This window comes from Haliaeetus leucocephalus, unplaced genomic scaffold (assembly GCF_000737465.1).
Source record: "Haliaeetus leucocephalus isolate CR32 unplaced genomic scaffold, Haliaeetus_leucocephalus-4.0 Scaffold295, whole genome shotgun sequence".
Taxonomy (NCBI): Eukaryota; Metazoa; Chordata; class Aves; order Accipitriformes; family Accipitridae; genus Haliaeetus; species Haliaeetus leucocephalus.
The window spans coordinates 5705785-5726344 of record NW_010972731.1 but is presented as its reverse complement, the minus strand read 5'-3'; the positions used below and the strand labels follow the sequence as shown (position 1 = coordinate 5726344).

At 39.2% G+C, this 20560-nt stretch overlaps 1 protein-coding gene across 1 annotated transcript in view; it reads right to left on the bottom strand.

Annotated features, from left to right (window-relative positions):
• SDK1 (sidekick cell adhesion molecule 1) overlaps positions 1–20560 on the bottom strand; it is a 410390-nt gene that overhangs the window by 128535 nt on the left and 261295 nt on the right. The window contains exons 8-13 of the mRNA XM_010570301.1: positions 14676–14759; positions 8534–8728; positions 7213–7329; positions 6784–6951; positions 4610–4712; positions 3683–3859 (exon numbers count right to left, since the gene is read on the bottom strand). Coding sequence (XP_010568603.1) covers positions 3683–3859; positions 4610–4712; positions 6784–6951; positions 7213–7329; positions 8534–8728; positions 14676–14759 — 844 coding nt within the window. The remainder of the gene's footprint in view (positions 1–3682; positions 3860–4609; positions 4713–6783; positions 6952–7212; positions 7330–8533; positions 8729–14675; positions 14760–20560) is intronic.

The following is a 20560-nucleotide window of genomic DNA, read 5'->3' as shown; positions in this document are numbered from 1 at the left end:
ATGAAGCATTACCATACTTTTCAGTCACATTCATACAACAAAGAGATTCCGTAGTATGGACTGCAGACTGGCTGATATTGAGCAGCAGGTATCATCAGGCATAGATAGTGGTAATTCTGCATATTTTATATATACTGAGAACCCTCAGGGTACTTTGAGCTGGAATCAGCACAGTTCCCGGTCAGGTGAGTGATATGTTGTGACAACTCAGCTTACACAGCTTTAGGAACAAGCCTCTTTTGCTCTCTACGTATTTCAGTATGATATTTACAGGACTACAGAAGTAGGCTAAATGAAGCTAGGATGTTTCATAACATATAAGTATTTCCAGGATCAAATCCTATGACTTGGAGGAATGCACGAGAGGCACAAGCTCATCATCAAAAGACCTGCAAATATTTCTGTATTTGCAGTCAAGAAGCTCTGCTAGGAGAAAAAAAAAAAAAGTCAAGTAAAAAATTAAAATCTATCTCTTGCAGAAGAGAAACATCACTCGCAAATGTTTTACCTCGTGCAAATCAAATCAAGTGATGTACATGAAGAATAAACACATTTAGAGGGAAGACAAATGAAGGAATAGAGTATCTTGACTAGCAATTAGTTTCTGTGCCCAAGTACCATCAGTACAAAATTGATGAGCAAGGTAACCTTTGGCTGCACTTTAGCAAGTTCTTCATTAGTTTTCTGGCTTTCCTTTTCAAATATTTTATTTCTTCATAGACACGCTGAGAAAAATGATCCATCCTGCTTGCACCACCAATGTATACCACGCTGTGCTACCAGCGTATGTTCTAGCAAGAAATAGTACCTTTTTCCCCAAGCCTGGCTTCCAACAAGGGAAGACAAAGGAAGAAAAAGTTTTCTTCCCTTTTCTTCACAGATTAGAAAACCAGACCACTCAGAGATTAAATAACTGAAGGTCACCCTGAAGGTCAATGGTTTTGAATTGAATCAGTTTGAATAGAAATCAGTAACAAACTTATTTGTGCCTTTGGAAATTTCTTTTGATGTGCCTAGAGGTAGAGGAGGGACATGCTGGTTCCTGGGGGCAAAAAGGTGGTGAGACAACTGGGGCTGCTAGATAAAGCTAGGTAGGCTACAATATTATCCGTTGGTAGACTGCTCCAGTCTGTAATTGGTTGAGGGGCCTCCTTTGAACATTTGTCTGACATTAGTGCTACTCAAGGCACTGAAGTGTAAGTGCTCATCGATGGGAATGTACATGCCCTGTTTGTTAATGCTCTGCACAAGAGAATTATCCGGGAGAATAGGGAATGTTATAGATCTGTCATTCGTATATGAGCTAGAATTTAATTTAAGCTTTACTTCAGACATTTCCTTTCCACATATTTTCTTCTTCATTTCACTTCTGTTGCATCATGTATCTCTATTTCTCACAGATTTGTGCTGCTGAGCCAAACGATAATGATGAAAGCTGCAAAGGAATGCAATGGTTTTTGGCATTATTGCACTACCTGCAGCACTACTTTGAAATAAAATGTCACAATTCAAGGTATGATTGAGTGACTTATCAGTTACTGAAGTCCTCTTAAAGAGTGGGTCTGATGTATTTCTTTAATTCCTCCAGGAAAAACAGGTGATAGGCAATCAGCAACAGAACATTGGAGGAAGGCGAGATACAGGATTAAGAGCCAGTCTCAGTGCATGGGGAGCCAGCCAACACAACTGGAACACGCTGGGGTGCAGGAAAGGCAGCCTCAGCAATGTACACAAGATGTGCCTCTCCCAGCTAACTTCTAGCCCAAATTTTAGGGAGCATAAAACTGTTCCTCACTGGTCAATGTGGAACTGCAAGTAAATACATCTGCTGTGCTGTACTGGGTTGCATAGGGCATCTTCTTCTATTTAGGATTAAGAAATGGTCAGACTGCTGAAGTGTTTAGCACATGTTTATAGCTTTGCTTTGAAGTCCAGGTTTTAACATTCTTTTCAGTCTTTACTCCATAATTTTCTGCCCTCCATTCAAAAACCACCTCAGAGAAAAGCAAGTATGGTTATATAGTAGCAATATATTTTGAATTGTCTTCTGCTCTTGGATTCAAACCAGCAGTAAAATGCACTCCGGGAGGAGAGCTGAGGAGTGCTTAATTAGAGAAAGAATATATGACTGCTTTCTGAAAATGGGCATCTGATCTAGCCTTGGCACTGTCAGAATAATGCTGTATCAAACAGCCCTCTGCATAGCAAATCTCGGAGGTGAACTCGTTACACTGCCAACAGCAGAAGTTGCCATCTTCTCAGAGAGATCAGGCATGACCAGCAGAAACAGATGCAATTGTAGTTAAATTAAAGCATGCGGTACTACTCAAATAAATAAAATAAAAAGTCTACATAAAACATTACCTTCTTATTCATCTGATCTGCTCCACACATGTACCAAAACCACAGTTGTTGCTTTTAGTGATAAAAATAAAATGGAAGTGCTCTTCACCCCAGTGGAATGACAGAAACAGAAAATATGGAATCCCGTAATGACAGTTTTATAACCCTTTTTCAGAATTGAACTGTACTTTAAACATTTTCTTGTTTTTATTTTTAAAGATCCTTAGGAATAAAGAAAGGCATACATAAAAATATTTTTCCTGGGAAAAACTATGTATAAAGAGAATGCAAGAGTAAGCAATGCCTGTACAGGGACCAGCTATTCTGATATATGTTTAACAGAAAAAAAACACTAAAAGGAGAAAAACATTTTCTTATCACCTTGGCATCACAGCACAGCACCTGGGCTTTATGGGAAAGCCCTTCAGCATGGGATGACAGAAGGATTCAGGTTGGAAGGGACCTCAGGAGGTCTCTGGTCCGACCTCCTGCTCAAAGCAGGGTCAGCCGTAAGAGCAGACCAGTTTATTCAAGTCTGGTCTTGAAAACAGGAGACAGTGTTCCAGATGTAGACTAATAAGTGTCAAATAAAAGGGGGTAATCATGTCCATTAATCTACTATGCTCGTGTTAACGCAGCCCAGGACACTGTCAGCCTTTTTTGTTGCCAGTGTACACAGCTGGCTCACGTTCGCTGTCTACCAAGATCCCCAGGTTCCTTCCAGCAGAACTGCTGCCAGCCAGTCAGTGCCCAGACCGTATTACTGCAAAAGGTTATTCCTCCCCAGATGCAGACGTTGCATTTGTCCGTGTTGAATTTCATAATGTTCCTGTTGGCCCATTTAAGTCCCTCTGAATGGTGGCCCTGCCCTCGAGTGTATCAACTGTCCCCCATCCATTTTGTGCCACCTATGAACTTGATGAGCATGCACTCCACCACCTCCTCCAGATCACTGATAAAGACGCTGAACAGAGCATCCCCTGCGGTAGTCCACTTCTTACTGGTTTCAAGCGGACCACCACCTCTTCATTGTCATCCCTTGAGCTCAATCACCCAACCAGATGGATATGTACACACAGTGATTCAGTAAGATGCAGTTACTTGGAAGTAACTTCCAAGGCTCCAGTTACTTGGAAGCCCAAGCAGCATGGCAGCATGCAAAAGGGAAGACATTTCAAGGCACTTTAATTAGAAATGAACCAGGCCTAATTTCCCCTAAAAAAGCCCACACGAAGAATCAAACTTACGGACTCCCCAGATCACCTAGAATGAAATGCTAGAAAAATGCCCAAGGGTATCTGAAACTAAGCATAGAGTATATTTAAGACGGAATACTCACATCACTTCTAGTCGAGCCATTCTGGAGTCATTTCCTCCAAAAGAAATAACCTCACAGGTATAGTCTCCAATGTCACCCGACCATGTCTGACTGATGAGGAGGGTTCCATCTTTCTCTACTGTGATCCTAGAACTGCTGGATGGATTTATTACAACACTGTCCTTCTTCCAAAGATACCTAAGTATTACAATGTTTCGGTTATTAATTACTCATAAGAACATCAAACACACACATACCCACACGTCACAGAGATGCGTGTAGCCCATGGTCCTACAATTAAGTATCTCTACATGAAATTTTTACGTCTGTATTTCTCTTTCCAAAGTTCTTTCTGCAGTTCACCCTTCCAGCACCCTCCAAGCTGTTCCTTACATTTTCTTTTGTGTTGCTTTCAGACTACATGAATTTTTGTGGCAAATGTATTTTAAAATTGTTATCTTCCTCTAACTGCTCTAGTGCAAATTTTAATAGTTCAGACAAATTCTGTTTTCCTTTATACCGCTAAAGCAGAATATAGACCCTAGTTATTAAGTTGTTTCCAAGAACATGGGCATCTTTTGTGGGCTTTCATGCACCCCAATGTAAACACTTCTGAAATCCTATTCCTTCTCTTTGGCTTTTACTCTCATTAAGTATCAGCTTCTGACAAGTTGGTTTTATTGATAGTGTATTAACCTTGACAGTAAAATCATGGAAGGCTATATTGAAGTCATGAAGTGGAACATAGCTCATTGTAAATAATACATAAGGCTGAAATGGAAGATGGGATTTATATGATTAATGATACAGTGTACAACCTTATAATGCAGTAATCAGGGGTCTGGTGTTAAAATCTGGGGTCCTGAAACTTTTCACCTAATGCTGTTCACATAAGCTTATAAAATTAAGCTCTGATAAACCACACAAACAAGAACTGACACCACCAACCTGATTGAAATTCTAGGATCATGAGTCGCTTCACATCGCAGAGTGGCTGTGGTTCCTTTGATCACAGTGCTATCCTCAGGAGGGCGAACAATGAAAGTGCGATCTGAAAGGAACACGAGCCATAGTTCAGGTGAAATTACAGCATTTTGACTTGGGTATTCACTCACAGAGCAGGCAACTGAACATTTGTCATTCAAAGCAAGCAGGCCATTCCTCTTCAAGTCTTTGCTGTGAAGGCTCCCCCCTCTCTAATGGCATTGTGTCAAGAAGAGGTGGTACACTGGGGGGTGCAGAGAAGCAAAAGCAGCAGAGGGCATGAGTCCGAGTCAGCGGTGATCTGAGTGGGAAGAGTGCTAAAGCTGTACTAACTCTCGCTTGTCTTGGGGTAAGCATCTATGGCAACTCCTGAAAGTCATAAGGCAGCAAGTATGTTTGCAATGCGTTAGGAATGAATACAAACATACACTGAGTCAGGAAACAAGTGACACTGTTTAGAGCAGGGAAAACAAAAACAAAGAAAATCTGTGCAAAGAAGAATACGCTAGAAAAATATCCAGAGAGAGGAAAACTTAAATGTCACCCTACAATCTACAAGTCAAATCCAGGAAAGAGGTTGAAGGAGGAGGAGCTTCTGGTAGTCTGAATTTTCCATAGAAGAAAGATATGCTGTTTACTCAAATGTTTCAGAACATCTTTATTCAAGCACCTCCTGGAGACCCAGAACACAATAATTGCTGTAACTACAGCAACCAGATCTGGTGTGAAAGATCTCTATTATGCTTAACACACAGCAGCAGCAGCAGATAGCATCAGCTGAAGCAGGTAGACAACTAGGATGAGTATAGAAGATATGTGGATAATGTTAATCAGTCCCAAATCCCTACAGAGATAATCAGCATCTACTGAGATATCTCATACATGCACAAGAAGGAATCATCAGCAAAATCAAAAGCTAGCTCTAATAGCGTGGAATTTTTAGCATTATTACTGATGTACTTATGTATGCCTTCTAGCTTTATAATGGTGCTGTTGCTACACAAATATTAGGTTATATTCATTTTTCTTTGCCCTCTCCAATGCAGTACGATGAACAGGAACTATCTTTAATACATATAAGAACTGTGCCTTTGAGAATTAATAGGATGTCCTTTACTTGATCCATACACTTGTATACATATCAGGATGTTGTAAACTGAATGATATCCCAACTTTATATTGTCAAGAAGATATAAACATGACGGCCATATGACACAGGTACATTACATTTACTGTCAGTATTGTTTTCAGGTATTCCCAAATTCAAAAGGAAAAATGTTGCTGATTTAACTTGCGCAGTTTTGGGATTCACAAATGCCAAATATGTACCACACATCAGCAGCATAATCAGTACTTCGAGTACAGGAGAGGAGAGAGGGCCACAACACTTCTGTATTTATCACCATCATCTTCATTGGTTTTTAATTATTTTTAGTCCCAGCTCAGGGATCATTATTTCGTACCTTTAGTAGCAAAAACCACGTTACACTTCAATTTAACTCACTTAGGAGTAACACAGGTGAACCCATTGGATCAGACTCTCTTTCACAACAGAAGAAATAAAAAAATAGAGATCAAGGGCAAATGGTGAAGGACAAAATCATCTCATGGGTTGCTCTGTGCCGTGCCAATCTGTAGCATGAGACTAGCTGAAGTCTGCTGCACTTTGGTTTGGCTTCCAACAGTGCCCAGGGCCACAAAGAAATACAAAGGTATAAGGAAAATCATATCCATTGTAACTGTGGCTACAGCCTTAGTAACAGCATGGGCTGGTCTATACTGCCTGCAGACTCCTGGAGGCAGAAACCAACTGCAAATAGCCAAATCTACAAGTTAAAAGGTCTGATTTGCAATGCAAGATTCGGCAAGGCAAAACCTGAGTAAAATTGTAATTGTGATTGAAGGTCTATTTAAATACACTTCCTTTCACAAAATGTAGAAGTTTATATGCATAATTTTACAAATAAAAAGGGTATTTGTGATAGGTTTCCTAAAATAGATACATTATTCCTATTAAATCATACAAGTATCTCTATTAACTAGAAAAGCATAATTACTTCTGAAAATTTCCTGAGCACACAACAAAAACTGATTAATACTTGATTAAAGTTAGACTTTAAACAAAGCATTATCCTTACTCCACACTGTCAGCATCACAAAAGCATTCAGAGCTCCTTCAGAGTTGACTGCACAGCAAGTATAATTGCCAGCATCCTGAAGGAAAACGGGTGTTATCTGGAGCCCTCCAGATTCAAGAAGAATGAACCGAGGAATCTGAACTGAGCCACTGGCTAAGATCTGTTTTCCTGAAACACAGAAGGGAAAAACAGCGTGATTAGAATCACGTAGACTGCACGGATTAAGCGCTGCCATTCTAGTTCTTCCAAAAGGCTATTACAGCCTACCCAGGCCGCTGGCTCACAACAGCCCCACAACAAACCCACTGCTCGCAGAACCAGAGAAATGAAGAAATATGCACTAAATGGATCTACAGAATCTCAGTAATAGGGATGGACAAGAAAATGTGGATTCCAGCTTTTCCACAACAACTCTTAACAACTGGCTACCTTTCTTCCATGAGATGGCAGGTTTTGGAGCCCCTGAAACTTCACAGGTTAGCACTGCAGTCATCCCCTCTGTAACAGTGGTATCCTCTGGAGGCTGTATAAATGCTGGTTTAATATCTAGAATCAAAAATTTGGAAAACTCAGTGCATCAGCTATCAGAAAGATCCTTCACCTATTATCATGGACTACTTTACATCCACTTTTATAGAGCTGATCATGGAGAAGGACATGACAATAATACATGAAAACCTTTCAGCAGTGACTGTAACCTTTCATTATTCATCTCCTAGGAATTGTCTAATTCAGCTTATTACCTACATGGAAAATAAAAATCTATCAGTGCTTGTACATGTACAAGTAAGATGGCTTACAGAGAAAGATAAAGCTCAAAATGAGTGTTCAGGGGGAAGTTGAGAAATCTAGATAAACAAAACTATTTTCTTTCATCTTCATAACAGAGTTCTTTAAGATGAAAAGCAACTTGAGAAAGGCATTAACTTTGAAACTTAAATGTCAGCCAAAAGAATTTAGAACCTGAGTCTTATCCAAGACATTTTCCAAGTTTCTTTCTCTCTTATTTTCCCCCAGCTGCATTTTATTACATTTTTTTTCCTGCAGTTTCCTAGATATATATGGAACTGGGGCTGATCTATTTTCTGAGGCCAGTAGGAATTCTGGTCAGTATGTGTAAACTGCTCTTGGGCTAAAGATCAGCTTCCTGAAGAGGAGTTAGTGTTACAGAAATGCCTGTTAATAATTGCTTCGAAAAGTGACTAAGAGGATTTGTAATTCTTCCACAGAGAAGAGTGTACTTCATTAACAAAAACATTTAATCAGTTTTTTTGGCCAAAAAAAAGACATTTAACTTGAACTTTCTTTCTGTCCCCTACTAAATGTAGTTGTAGACAGAAGGCAGATAAAATGATACCATGCACAATCATGAAGCAATAGCTCAAATTCAGAACAGAATTACATTAGAGTAGAACTAAATTATTAAGTATAAAGGAAAGATGAAAGTATTTCACAATTAACCTTTCTTCTTTTTCTTTTCACTAAGGTCTCCTTTTTTGCATGAAATAGGAGAGTTCACCTCAAGCCCCTAATGTCATGGAAAGTTTTTCTACAGGCTTCAGCAGATTGTGTTCAGGCCACAGAGGGCATTTTGGGGTACCTTACAGCTAGGGCAGCTACACGACAAAAATCAAGGTTCTGTGAGTCGAACTAAACAAGCACAGAGTGGTGGAAAAATCTGATGGATTTAGGGTCACCTAGAGAAATGACAAGACAAGTCATCGATTTCCTATCACAACTCCTTACTCACTAGTCACATCCAGGTAGGTGTACGTCTGTATCTCCCCGGCTTTATTACTAGCAAAACACTGGAAGATTCCAGCATCTTGAGGACGCAGCGCGTGGATCCGCAGCCCACCACTCAGCAGAACTTTGTAGCGGGGGTTTTCCAGCTTGCTGAGGGGAACAGAGTCTTTATACCAGACCAGGGTGGGAATGGGAACACCTATTAAAAAAAAAAAAAAAAAAAAAAAAAAGAATTTCACTATTAGTCTTTGCAAAACATGTTTTAGGGAGTCAAAATACCCAGTACTGTTATGGTCATATCCTTGGTTTCTACATCAATTATTTATATTTTTTACAAGCTGCTTTTGATAAATGGAGGCTGCATCTTATATTATCAATGGTGATACTACACTACAGAACATGTGGGAATAAAACCAGCAAAAAGTGAAAGGGGGAATGTTGAGAAAACATGTTATCAAATTACTTTCTTCACCCAATCATATTTCATGCTACTACAAAATAAGATTTACAGCAATTTCTTGTTGAAAGCCAGAATCACGCTACTTAAACAGCAGCAGTGTGGCAATGCAGCAAGTCTATAAGACTGCTCATCCCAAATAAGATTCTTCTGTGCTACTGTAGCTAAGATGTCAAAATAAAAAGGAAATGGCAAATTACACATAAAAAATTAAGTGCTCACATGGCTGTATTCGAGTCCTAATTTGGCAGCTTAGTTTGAGCTGGTGTACAAACAACATGTTGCCAACAATGGGATAGCTTTAAATTATTATTATTTTTATTCACTCTCAAGCTTCACCTGTTATTTGAAAAATGCAGACCTTAGGAGAAACAAAAATCCTACCCTAGATATAACTTACAGTCCCATTTATTCCTGTTTTCTTTCATGTGCATGTTCTACAAACACTGACACAGTTATTTCACACATATTTTTGCTGCAGTCATATCCCAGTCAGCTGGGATGAAGTGGCTGTAAATTTAGTATATACAAATAGCATAGGAATCTCTTTTCTTTGAGAGATGTCAGGGGCCTAGAACAGTCACACACAGATGTTCCCGTCCCACTCCTCATATAAAACAATGTTTTATCTTTACATCCCTAACTGATCAAATGCTGAGGACCCTATGCAGGGATTGAAGTGAAGCAGACATTTTATTCTGTGACTGCATAATCACAGGATCACAAGGGTATCAAAGCTTATTTAAGTTATCTCAGCCCCAAATGTGGCATTTTCGTAATCGGTAGCTATTTTTAAACACTTATCACTTAAAACATCAGAGCTTCACATTCCCTTGTAATAAGGTAAGGAACTATGGACTTAAATTCACGGGTGAGTGAGATTTGCCCAAATAGAGAAAAGCAGGGTATCACATTAAGGATGGGATGTCACTGATGAATTGAGCATCTGCAGACAATGAATTTCACTGCAATGCTGGCAATGATTTAAGGTTCTCAGAGTGAAAGCGCTACGGGAAGATCCATATTATCATCATTATCATTTTAAAAATCTCCAAGTTAAATACTGTTGTATTACACTTCCATTCACATCTTCTCTCAACATACTTACTCTCTTTACACAGACAAAAGCTGTATTAACTCTGGGAAAGAATGTACAAACAATGCATGGAACGATTGAAAACAACATTCAATTGCTGCTGTTACTTTTATAAACATGTATCATTTACTACAATCACCTCTGATGCTTTTGTTCTGCTGCTAAAATAAAATGTACTCATAATCTAGAAGGTAATCATCTCAGGAAGAAATCCACTACGTCTGATAGAGAATAGACGTAGCGTGGTATCTTGCAATAGGCATAATTTAGATTTCATACAACAGCCCATATACAGAATTAGCGTAAATTTCAATGTTCAAAATTCTCGGTGAGAGTGTTATTCATCTCTTGAAAATCCTCCTGGGCAAATACAAATTATCACTGAGTAATGAAGAAACAGATGATGCAAAATGGAATAGTTCTCCTGATGCTGAGAAGCCTGGAAATGATTTCAAGTTTAAATAATAGCAACTCCATTTTCCCACACATTAGACTTGATAGGCACCCAGGAAATAATGAAATCCTGCATTCAGTACACTCAAACCTTCAACATTGGTGTCATTCCATAAATCCCATTCTACTAACAGTATTAGCAAACCTCCTAATCCTATCATCACTGTGAGATACACCTTCCTATCACCAACTCAGCTGACAAACTGAATATTACCATCTCTATTTTTCTACATTTTGGTTACGGATATCTTCCTCTACTCAAAAGTTATGAGTCTGAATAATAGGATCTTATCTAAGCACTCTGATGCCTGTCAGCAGCATTCATTTGGGCTTTAGTGATCTTCCCGGAGAGATCTGTCTTCCAAGTTGTACACATTTTCTCTTATCATTTTGCTACCTTTTTGGCTATAAAAATAGTTAAAACCAGCTTCCTTTCTTCTCCCCACATCCCCAAAGGAATTTTGCTTCTTTTCCTCTCTAAACACTTCTGGTGAAAAAACTATGAACAGAAGAAAACACTTTAAAGACCTTTTAGACTATACCTTTCCAAGCAGTATCAGTCCTACCTTACAGTTTGAGAGATTACCGAGTGGCCTAAAAGACTAGTAATAATAAATAAAACAAGCTTATTTCTCAGTATGTATGCAGCACTAGTCATTTTTTACAGACAAATTAATCTAGTGTTATGGAGAAGGGAAGGCAGGAAACCGAGACTCTGGTTCTGGCTTTGCCACTTTCTCTGTAACCTTGGACAAATAATTTATGCAATCGGAGGCTCAGTTTCCCCATCTGTGAAACAGATGCTTGACTCTTTGCCACATTTAACTTACTTAAGAACCTGGATAAAAGACTTGAAATATTCACTGTGTCATTTTTGTTATTTATTTTTTATAGCCTCCTCTAGATCCCAGTGGGCTACTGGGGAATCCCAAAAGCATCTTTCCATCTACTTGTCTAAACAGGTAGAACTAAAGTCCAATTAACTGCGCTCCCTAGACACCACCACTGCTGCCTGCAACTCTAAACTTTCTATAAGCAAATAAGAAAAAGCATTTAAAGGAAACCCACTGAAAATGCAGGCAGCATCAGCAACTGCTGAAAGATATACAGCAGAGCACGGTTACTGTGCAGTCTGATACACTGAAACTCCATTACAGGGAAGTACAAAGCTAGTCTGTGCAAGTTGCAATTTTATTTACAGTTAATCTCTGCTTATACTGTGAAATTAATCTGTCTCTCACAAATTCAAAGTGCACCAAGACTTGGCAAATGGGCTTTGTGCACAGAACTTGATGGGGCTGGGGGAAATACAATCTGTCTTCCTATTTGTAGCAAAGGTACAGGGCAGCTTTGCAGTTCCCCTAGTGCTTTATTCTAGCTCCTAGCTCAGTGCAGGGAGGCAGCAACCTTCATTTACCCTCTTTTTAAATGCTGGCAAATGCCAGATTTGTGTAATAATGGATCAAAACTCCTCTACATTTAATACTAGTATCAGCCCCTTATAAATCCGTGTTACAGATACTCAGCAAAATAATCCACGTGAAGACAGGTTTCCATGCTCCTGCACCACATTCATCAGCAAATCAGATGTGCGCTAGAAGAGTTCAGCAGAAATAATTTTGTCTAGTAAGGGCTCACATATCTCCAGTAAGACCTCGTCTACTGAGAATAGTTATGAGTGCCCTATTAATCCCCTTGGGAGCTAAACTTCTCAAAGGAAGAGCTAGGGTAGAAGGAAGAGTTAGAAGCCAACCTCTTCTCTCCCTGATTCCTCCAGGTTTCGGGGGTTTTTTTTGTAATACATGAAAAACACTTGAGACAGCAGATAGTGAGACACTCCAGAGGTTCATCAAATAGTTGTGTAGTATTGAAAAAATTTTCAAAAAAATCTCACAATGTTTTTTTAACTCAATTTCCCTAATGATACATCATTTAGTTTTAATTCTGCTACTTGAAAAATCTTCTCCCATAAAAAAAAAGCCGATATGTTTGTCATAACACATGCTGAAATATAAAGTTGGTGGCACATGACCAGAATAAATGTCTATCTATTCATATTTCCTTCCTTTGAAATTGTCTTTTCTTGGATGCTCAGGCACAAAATGCAAGAGCAGCACAAGGACAGAATGCTATTTCCACCTTCTCAGCTCCAATAATCTGTGCTTTAGCTATTTCCTGAGCCAGAGGTTGCATACACACAGCTGTGTTTAATAGTCCTTACTGGATTTTTCTTCCATAAATTTTGTTTGTTTTTCTAAATAATTTTTATTTCTGATCTTAACTACTGCCTGGACCAACGCCTCCTCAAGGTTATGTTCTTGAAAAAGTACTCTCTTTCCTTTATTGTACATCTCCTACCTGAAAAGTTAGCTGGGTGCCTCCACTACTTCTTGCACTAAGCAATACAGAATCATCTTCTCCTACTCACCTAACCACATGGCACCCGCCCTTCAGTCATCTCTTTCAGAAAGTGTTCCAGTCAATCTGATTTTTCATCATTCAAAACCCATGGTAGACCTCTGATTATACCATTCTTACTTTTGTGTACCTTTTTCAGGTTTTCTACATCCCTCTCTCCAATAGAGCGATTAGAATTGGGTTGAAGTATTTGAGATGGGGGTGCCCCATGGATTCATACAATGGCATTCTCTTATTTTTTTTCTCTATTAATTTCTTCCCAGTACCTAACATTTTGAATCACGCCTTGGCACTGAACTGATGTTTTCAGAAGACATACCTTTTCTGCATAGTAATAAGAAATTTCATCTCTGTCAATAATTTCATCTGCCAGTTTATTGTCCAGTCAGTTCAAATCATCAGAAGCTCCTGCAACTCTTTTGCGGTCAGTTTTAATGTTGACTATCTTCAATAATTTTATATAATCAGCAAATATTACCATCTTACTATTCACCCTCTTTTCCAGGGCGTTTATGAGTATGTTGAACAGCACAGGTTCCAGCAGAGATTCCTGGGGAACTCCACTGACAGCAGGTTCTGCTGTATTTTGTTTAAAGAGCTATTAATTAACAAGACCTCGTCTCTTATAACCTGATAGCTTCATTTCTATAAGAGCCTTTTGGTAAGAGACCTCACCAAAGGCTTCTGAAATTCCAAATCAATCAGAGCGCCCTTACACACACACTTGCTTATCGCACTATTTGCAAAGCTTCCTTCTAGAAAAGCAGTGTTGACTCTTTCCTACATAAAGCATTAAAAAATGCTTAAATCATAGTGGAAATAATACAATCACACAATAAAGAGTACCTTTATTGGCTCTGATCTGGAGAAAGAACCCATCCAAACAAGCTGTTAGTTAGGTTTGGGTGTTTTTTTTAATCAAGGTTGTGTACTTTTTACCTAAGGATCTCATGACATTTTCATGTACCTTGCTTGTTAAACTCAGCATCAGGGAAAGTGAGACAACAAAAAGTTCAGTCACTTGCCAAAGTCATGTAGCAATTCGGTGACATAAACAAACCTGCTCTGAACACAAGACTACAATGCCTCCTATCTTACTAGAGTGCTACAATAGGTGGTGCTTCTATATTTCTGGAACTAAATCTTAAAAATCATTTTGGTTTAGGCAGAATTCTAGACATTTGAAACCTTTTATATTATTAAAACACCTGCCAATTAAAAACTGCTTGTAATAGTCCTCCTGCAGAATTCTTAACTACACTTAAATGTCAGAGTTACTGACACGTCTATTCAGTATAAAAGTTCCGTAATTTTTACAAAAAAGGACATTTGAATTGTTGAAACTATTGATTGCTTGCACTGCAAATGTTGGGTTCCATAACCATATTTTCACCTCAGCCAATTTTCTGGCTCAAGACAGTAATGTCTGTTGTACAGCGACAACTATGAAGCAAAGACAAGCTACCAGAGGGAACGGAGCTGGAGTTGCCCTGTCCAACGGACAAACGTGAACGTGGCGGCATTACTCATGTCTAAACTAAACTACAAGGACTGCCCAATTTTCCAAGGGCAAAGGCCATCCCTCTCCCTTGTACCTGGGATCTGTGATAATTAGCAATAATGCAGAGGGCTCAAAACATTAAAAGTTTATATAAGATGCTTTCTTCAGTACTGGAGATACATATATCATTCATCCAAGTTTGAAGAGGTCTGCACACTCACCCATTGCCTGGCACAAGATGTCCACGTCTTTCTCCACTTCAGCCAAAATCACGCTCTCGGGTTCAGCCGTAAAATATGGTGGTTCTTTAGAATGGGGAAAGCAAACAAAAGTAAACAAACAAAGCCACAGCAAAATGAAAAAGAGCTGTTTATTTAAAGATATTCATCATATAACCTCTCCACATGCATTATATTTAATATAGTGTGTTACAAACAGACTACTTTGTCTAAGTTTGTCTATTTGGAGGTGCTTTTTTTGGTAGTAAAAGCATCATAAAAAAAAGCCAACAAATTTTGCTATGCTGAGTATGAATTCCAGAGAGTCAAGCCAATGTAAGGTAAGATTTAGGGGTTTGCACTGCAAATTAATACTCAGAGCAGGGGCTACTTTTCATTTTATAGGTCTGAATCATAGAACATTTTAATTCTTCGTTCAGAAAGTCCCTCCCGAGAGGTTTATAAAGGTTTATATTTACAACATAGCATTTTATAGGATAGTTTTGCTTCAGTATCTAAACTAAATTCCACCTCTTGAAGGCATGAAGCATGTCAAATAAAGTGCCATAGCATGTCAGAGAGCCAACATCAGAGGACAAGTGCGGCATAATTAAAAAAAAATTCTTCTCAACTGTTTTATTTCCTGAAAGCAAACAAATTTAATGCTTTAATTGAAGTTATAGTAATAATCATAAAAATCCACACTTTATCATTAGGACTAAAGATATTAGACGTTTAATTAAACAAAGAGAAGATTCCAGAAATTGTGGAGTATGCTGTCATGTAACTCTTTCTTCTATGCAGCATAAAATTGAAGAGCATCATGTCAAAGTCCCACAGGCATTAAGGTTGCAGTAATTATCATGGTAACTAAAAACTGTCATAGTCTGTTCAATACAATTATCATCTGAGTACTGGTTTTAGAAGTATTTTATTTGATTACAACTAGAGTTCTGCTGTAGCATAGACAAACTCACTGGAAAGTTTTAGAAATTACAGAAAAGACAATATAAGTAGCTTGTGAGAACAAGCTACTTGTATTTGCATTTTAAGGAAATCAAGTACATTTGAAAAAATGCAGTAAGCTACAACAAGATCATCTGAGCTGACCTTCTCTCAAATCTCTTCACCAACTGTGCCTGAAAACCAGATATGTAGTTTGTATTGTTGATAGGATGTTAGTATTTTCATAAATACTAACAAAATCATAATCTCATCCTTCAAAATCTTATTTCTTCTGCTACCACCTGTAGTACAGCAAGTGTTGCTATCGTTTCACAAGGATGCCGTGCCATGCCAGCAGGTACACATCAGGAAGCACCCGACTGGAGCACAACCCCCCCGTTCCCAGCACTCCTTCCCGATAACTACAATAAAATACTTGCTTGAGTGTACAGAACTGGGGTCTCATTTGAGCACCAATGGATATTACAATTCTGTATTCATTCCAAATAAAGTCAATCAATATTAGTCTTCAAAATCCTGTGCAGAGGAGGAGGCGAGGTTGCAAAATAGCCTAGAATACTCGTTTACCCAGCAAAACCATTAAAACAAGCTACCTGATTTATTATATTCTAATCATATACATGTGTTAACATTATTGATCCTCACTGCCTAAATATAAAGCTATTAATAAACATGCATAAGTTGTGATTTATTGCGTATGATCTCATGAGTTAATCTAAACAACAAACTGAAAAGCTGAACATTTAATTGAAATTCACTGATGGCGCACTGTTTGACATGTTTGATCAACTAAGTTGCTAGGTCCTCTGCAATTCATCTAAGTCCATGTTTTAACTCTGAGCACACTCTTTCTTCTCATGCCATCCTCCAAGACTTGTCTGATGTTTTCTTTGCACGCCACTTTCCAGAATTTTACCTTTTTAATTTCCAAACTTTTAGCATAGTGTCCTTACTTACCTATCTATCTGTCTGTGGACTCACAGGTTAAGTGTCCTTCTGTCCATCTCTCAAAATAAAATTTGAATCTTTTGTTCTATTGCAATTTAATTTGATTGAGAGGGGAGGAAAAGCGGAATGGTGGCCAAAGCAGCGCAGGAGCAAAACAGTATCCAGAAACGTACTCCCACATTCAGATACTCACTTCTAACTTTGGGCTGCTTTTATGGATGTCTCTTCAGTCGCTAAGGTTCAAGTGTATTTTCCTCCTTTTCAGGAACTCCTGACCTAATCTTCCACCCTCCCTTTTATAAGGCACTCTGACCTTAATGGACCAATTTCTAAACTTGGCAACCCTCAGCTGCCAGCTCTCAAACTTTCTCCTAGATCAGCAACATATTCACACACCAGTGATAAATTTGCAGATTTATCTTCAACATGGGCCTGCAGTCCAGCTGCAAAGCACTTAATGTGACCTCAAAGATGCTAGTGGTTCCATGACCACTGCTTATGTATTGCCATTACATACAGTTTCTGCAGTTATACTTGGCATATTTATACAGTCTGCTTCCCAGTGCCTCTCCCAAAATCCTATCCTGCAATCTGTGCTCCTTCCTTTAAATCCCATACAGGCTGTTACACCACCCTCGAAGAAACTTATTACATTAAGAGATGCTTAGGTGAGCAGGTATCAAGCAATGAATTACCTGACAAGGAACTTGAAGTCAGTGACAACTGTCACTTAGCAAATTGGACAGTCAAGTTATAAACAGAAGATTCACATCAGCTTTTTTTGAAAGAAGCAGGAAGAAGCTGAAGCAGACAAGACAGAAAAAGAGCAGGAGCAGCAGAAAGATGCAATCTAAATGCCACAGGCAACTCCTAGAGGACTTTCAGGGTGCAGGTGTGCCAACAGACATGATTTCCAGTCTTCATCAAGCCCAGACCGACCTTTTCCCTTACACTAAAGCCTACTGAACTCCATTGTCACAGCCACTGCAGCAGCTGGAAGCCCTGCCAAATGCTACAATTGACATAGAGGGGTCGAGAGGTTGAGGCAGCAACGGTCCATAGTGGGGTCAGATCTTAGTCTTGAGTGATAAGCAACTGATACAGAAAACCTTCCAGAAGCAACTCTACAATTTACTGATTGTTAACTACCTGCTTCTGCTGCCTGGAGTTAGAAATAAGCCTGGATGGGAAGACAGGACTCATTCATAAAGGAATTCCAGAAGAGCAGAATACCACATGGACAACAGTGCTGTGACACCCCAAGTCTAATATAGATGGAAAATTAGTCTTGGTGGTTTGAAGTATGAGAGAATCACAGCAGTATTGGTGTAGGTATACTCTTAGGGCTTTGAGGGAAATGAAACAGTGACTTCCATGCAAGCTGTGCTGCTTTTCCACACGCATGTGTCTTACACTAGCAACACGGATGCTCAGAAGGTCCTTTGCAGTGAAGGTCTATGGCTTCGACAGAACTCAGGCTGCAAAAGAAATAGCTCCAGTTACAGGTGCTAGACAACTGAAATCTAGGCCTCTCACTTTTCAGATGTGTCAGATGTATCACCTGCATATCAGGGCTGTGCCTGAGGGCCTGCAGAGCCAGCATAAATTTTAAGTGAAAAATGCAGGGTGTATCAATTTGGGTGCTACTCCACCTGGTGAATAACTATCAGAAAGTGGCCATAAAATGCAGCAATATTTATAGGGGTCAGGTGGCATTCTGAAGGGGCATTCTGGCTGTCTGTATATATGACTCTACTGCATATTTATAAGGCTTGGTTTGAATCACACAGTATGAATTTGAACATTTATTGTTGTAGGCAATAATCATGTGTTGAAATTTAATATGTGTGGTGAAATTACAATGTCTTCCAAACTACATCACACGCCAGACACAAGCCCCCAGACATGGCAATTTCTAGGAATGACAGTAGTCTGTTGGTATCAGGTCAAACATTTAATTTTTTTTAAAATTATAGAATCACAATAGTTAGAATAGGAAAGGACCCAGTACACTGAGTTCACCCTCCTGGCAGTGCAGCGTGCTATGCAATAAGAGAAGTCACATCTGCTATTAGACTGAAAGAAACAGATACTGTATTGTTCGGATATTGTATTGGTGTTTGACTGATCTTAACTAAAAGGTCGGAAACAAGCAAAGGGGAGAAAGAGTATTTGAATATAAATGCATGCTTTTAATAGTTGTTGAGGGTTTCAGGGTTTTTTTGCACTACAGACAGCATTGAAAAGATAGCCTCTCTGCAAAGCCCTTGGGAGCCTGCAAAATTTGATACTGTTCTAACTTCCCCCACGCAGAGTTACATGGTCACTGATTTTAACATTCAAAAGATAGCAGTCAGCATCCATTACATACCCTTCAAGCTGCATTGGAGATATGTGACCTAATCCTAGATACATACATGAAAGTCAGAAAGAACAGAGAAAGCCCCAGGGGCTCCTCCAAAGTTGAAATTCCTGCATCACTCAGAAATTCAGGCCTGCATATTTAAGAGGAAAATTGAGCCTTAACATGGAAGCCTTTCTCTAGCATTACCATAAACTAATTTATTTGGTGAATATCCTGTAAAGGAAGGGGAGCTGGAAACTTGAGAGCCCCTTGTAGGTACAAAGTCCATAACTCCACACAGTAGGTCAGACTATCCGTGCTGGGAGAGAAGCCACGTTGTACATGCAGGTATAACAGGTTTCTTGGAGCAGGATTTTTCTTTGCATGAATATCGGGTTAAACCAGAAAGAGATGAAAAGGTACGCTTAGTTTCTTGCTACCACCCCTACTGCGAGCTGCAGTCTGTGTGTTCTAAAACCTTATACCAGCGCAGGGAACACATCTCCTCTTTGCAGAACTGAAAGAAGGGGGAACTTCTGAACGTCAGAGACAGACCTGGACTTCCCAGAAGTCCCATTACTTCACTGTCGTATAGGTCCTGCGTGCATTTGGGGCCAAGGCAACACGTCCGCATCCATCTCAAGAACCTCTGAGGCTTGCCAAATCTATAATTGTCAACATTTCTCTGCTTTGAGCCCAAACTGAAGTTTCAGCAAGTCCAAAGACATTTTATATTATAGTTTTCCTGAAAAGTCTTATTCTTTTCTTATGCACAGTACGTGAATGCAGTCATCACAGTCTTTTCTTAAGCACAATACGTGAACACAATTGTCATGAAAAAATTCTTTCCTCTGCTTTCAAAACATCATTTGTAGTGTTTCAAAGTGTCTAAGCTAGAGCCATGAGAGCTATTGTTTACAGAGATCTGAGCACAAGGCATCGAGGTGACTAGCTACAGTGGAAAATAACTTCTGTTCTGGCAGTTATATATACATTCAATGCAAATTCATGAATGATGGCAGGGCACAAAGAAGGCTGTTCTGCATCTCGACGCTCCTGGAGAAGTACAGTGAAGGAGGAATAGCCCTATAGTTCATCTCAGAGCCTAGCCAGGTGGGCCCTCCACACTAACATTATAATTTTTCTGATGTGTTCCTGAATCCCATGCAGCTGTATCCTTTGTACCTGATGAGAACCAGGGCAGCTTTTAGGAGAGACACAGACCTACAACACTCCCTTATCATCCTATTTTCAGAAAGAAATCTATCCAGCTGGGCTGTAAAAATTCTCCCTAGGAAACACCAAGATGAGAATACTGTATCTATTGATGTAGTTCTTTGGGCACAAAACTCCTCCAAAAAGATGGGAAGCCCTCTACTGTGACTCTGCTTTATTCCATCGTATTCCTTCAGACAGGCCAAGAGGGCTTCAACACCTCATCACACCAGGCCATTCCTTCTAATTGTTTTTCTCCTCATTTTGTTCAGATTTTACTTTCTGACTGCATCTAATTTAAAGAGCAGTATGGATTTCATGTAGTGGAAGGGTTTCATTCCTCATTTTCTTAAGCTCCTAAAATTCATAATTTCCCATAGAATAATCACTTGAAAAATGACTATTGCAATTTGTC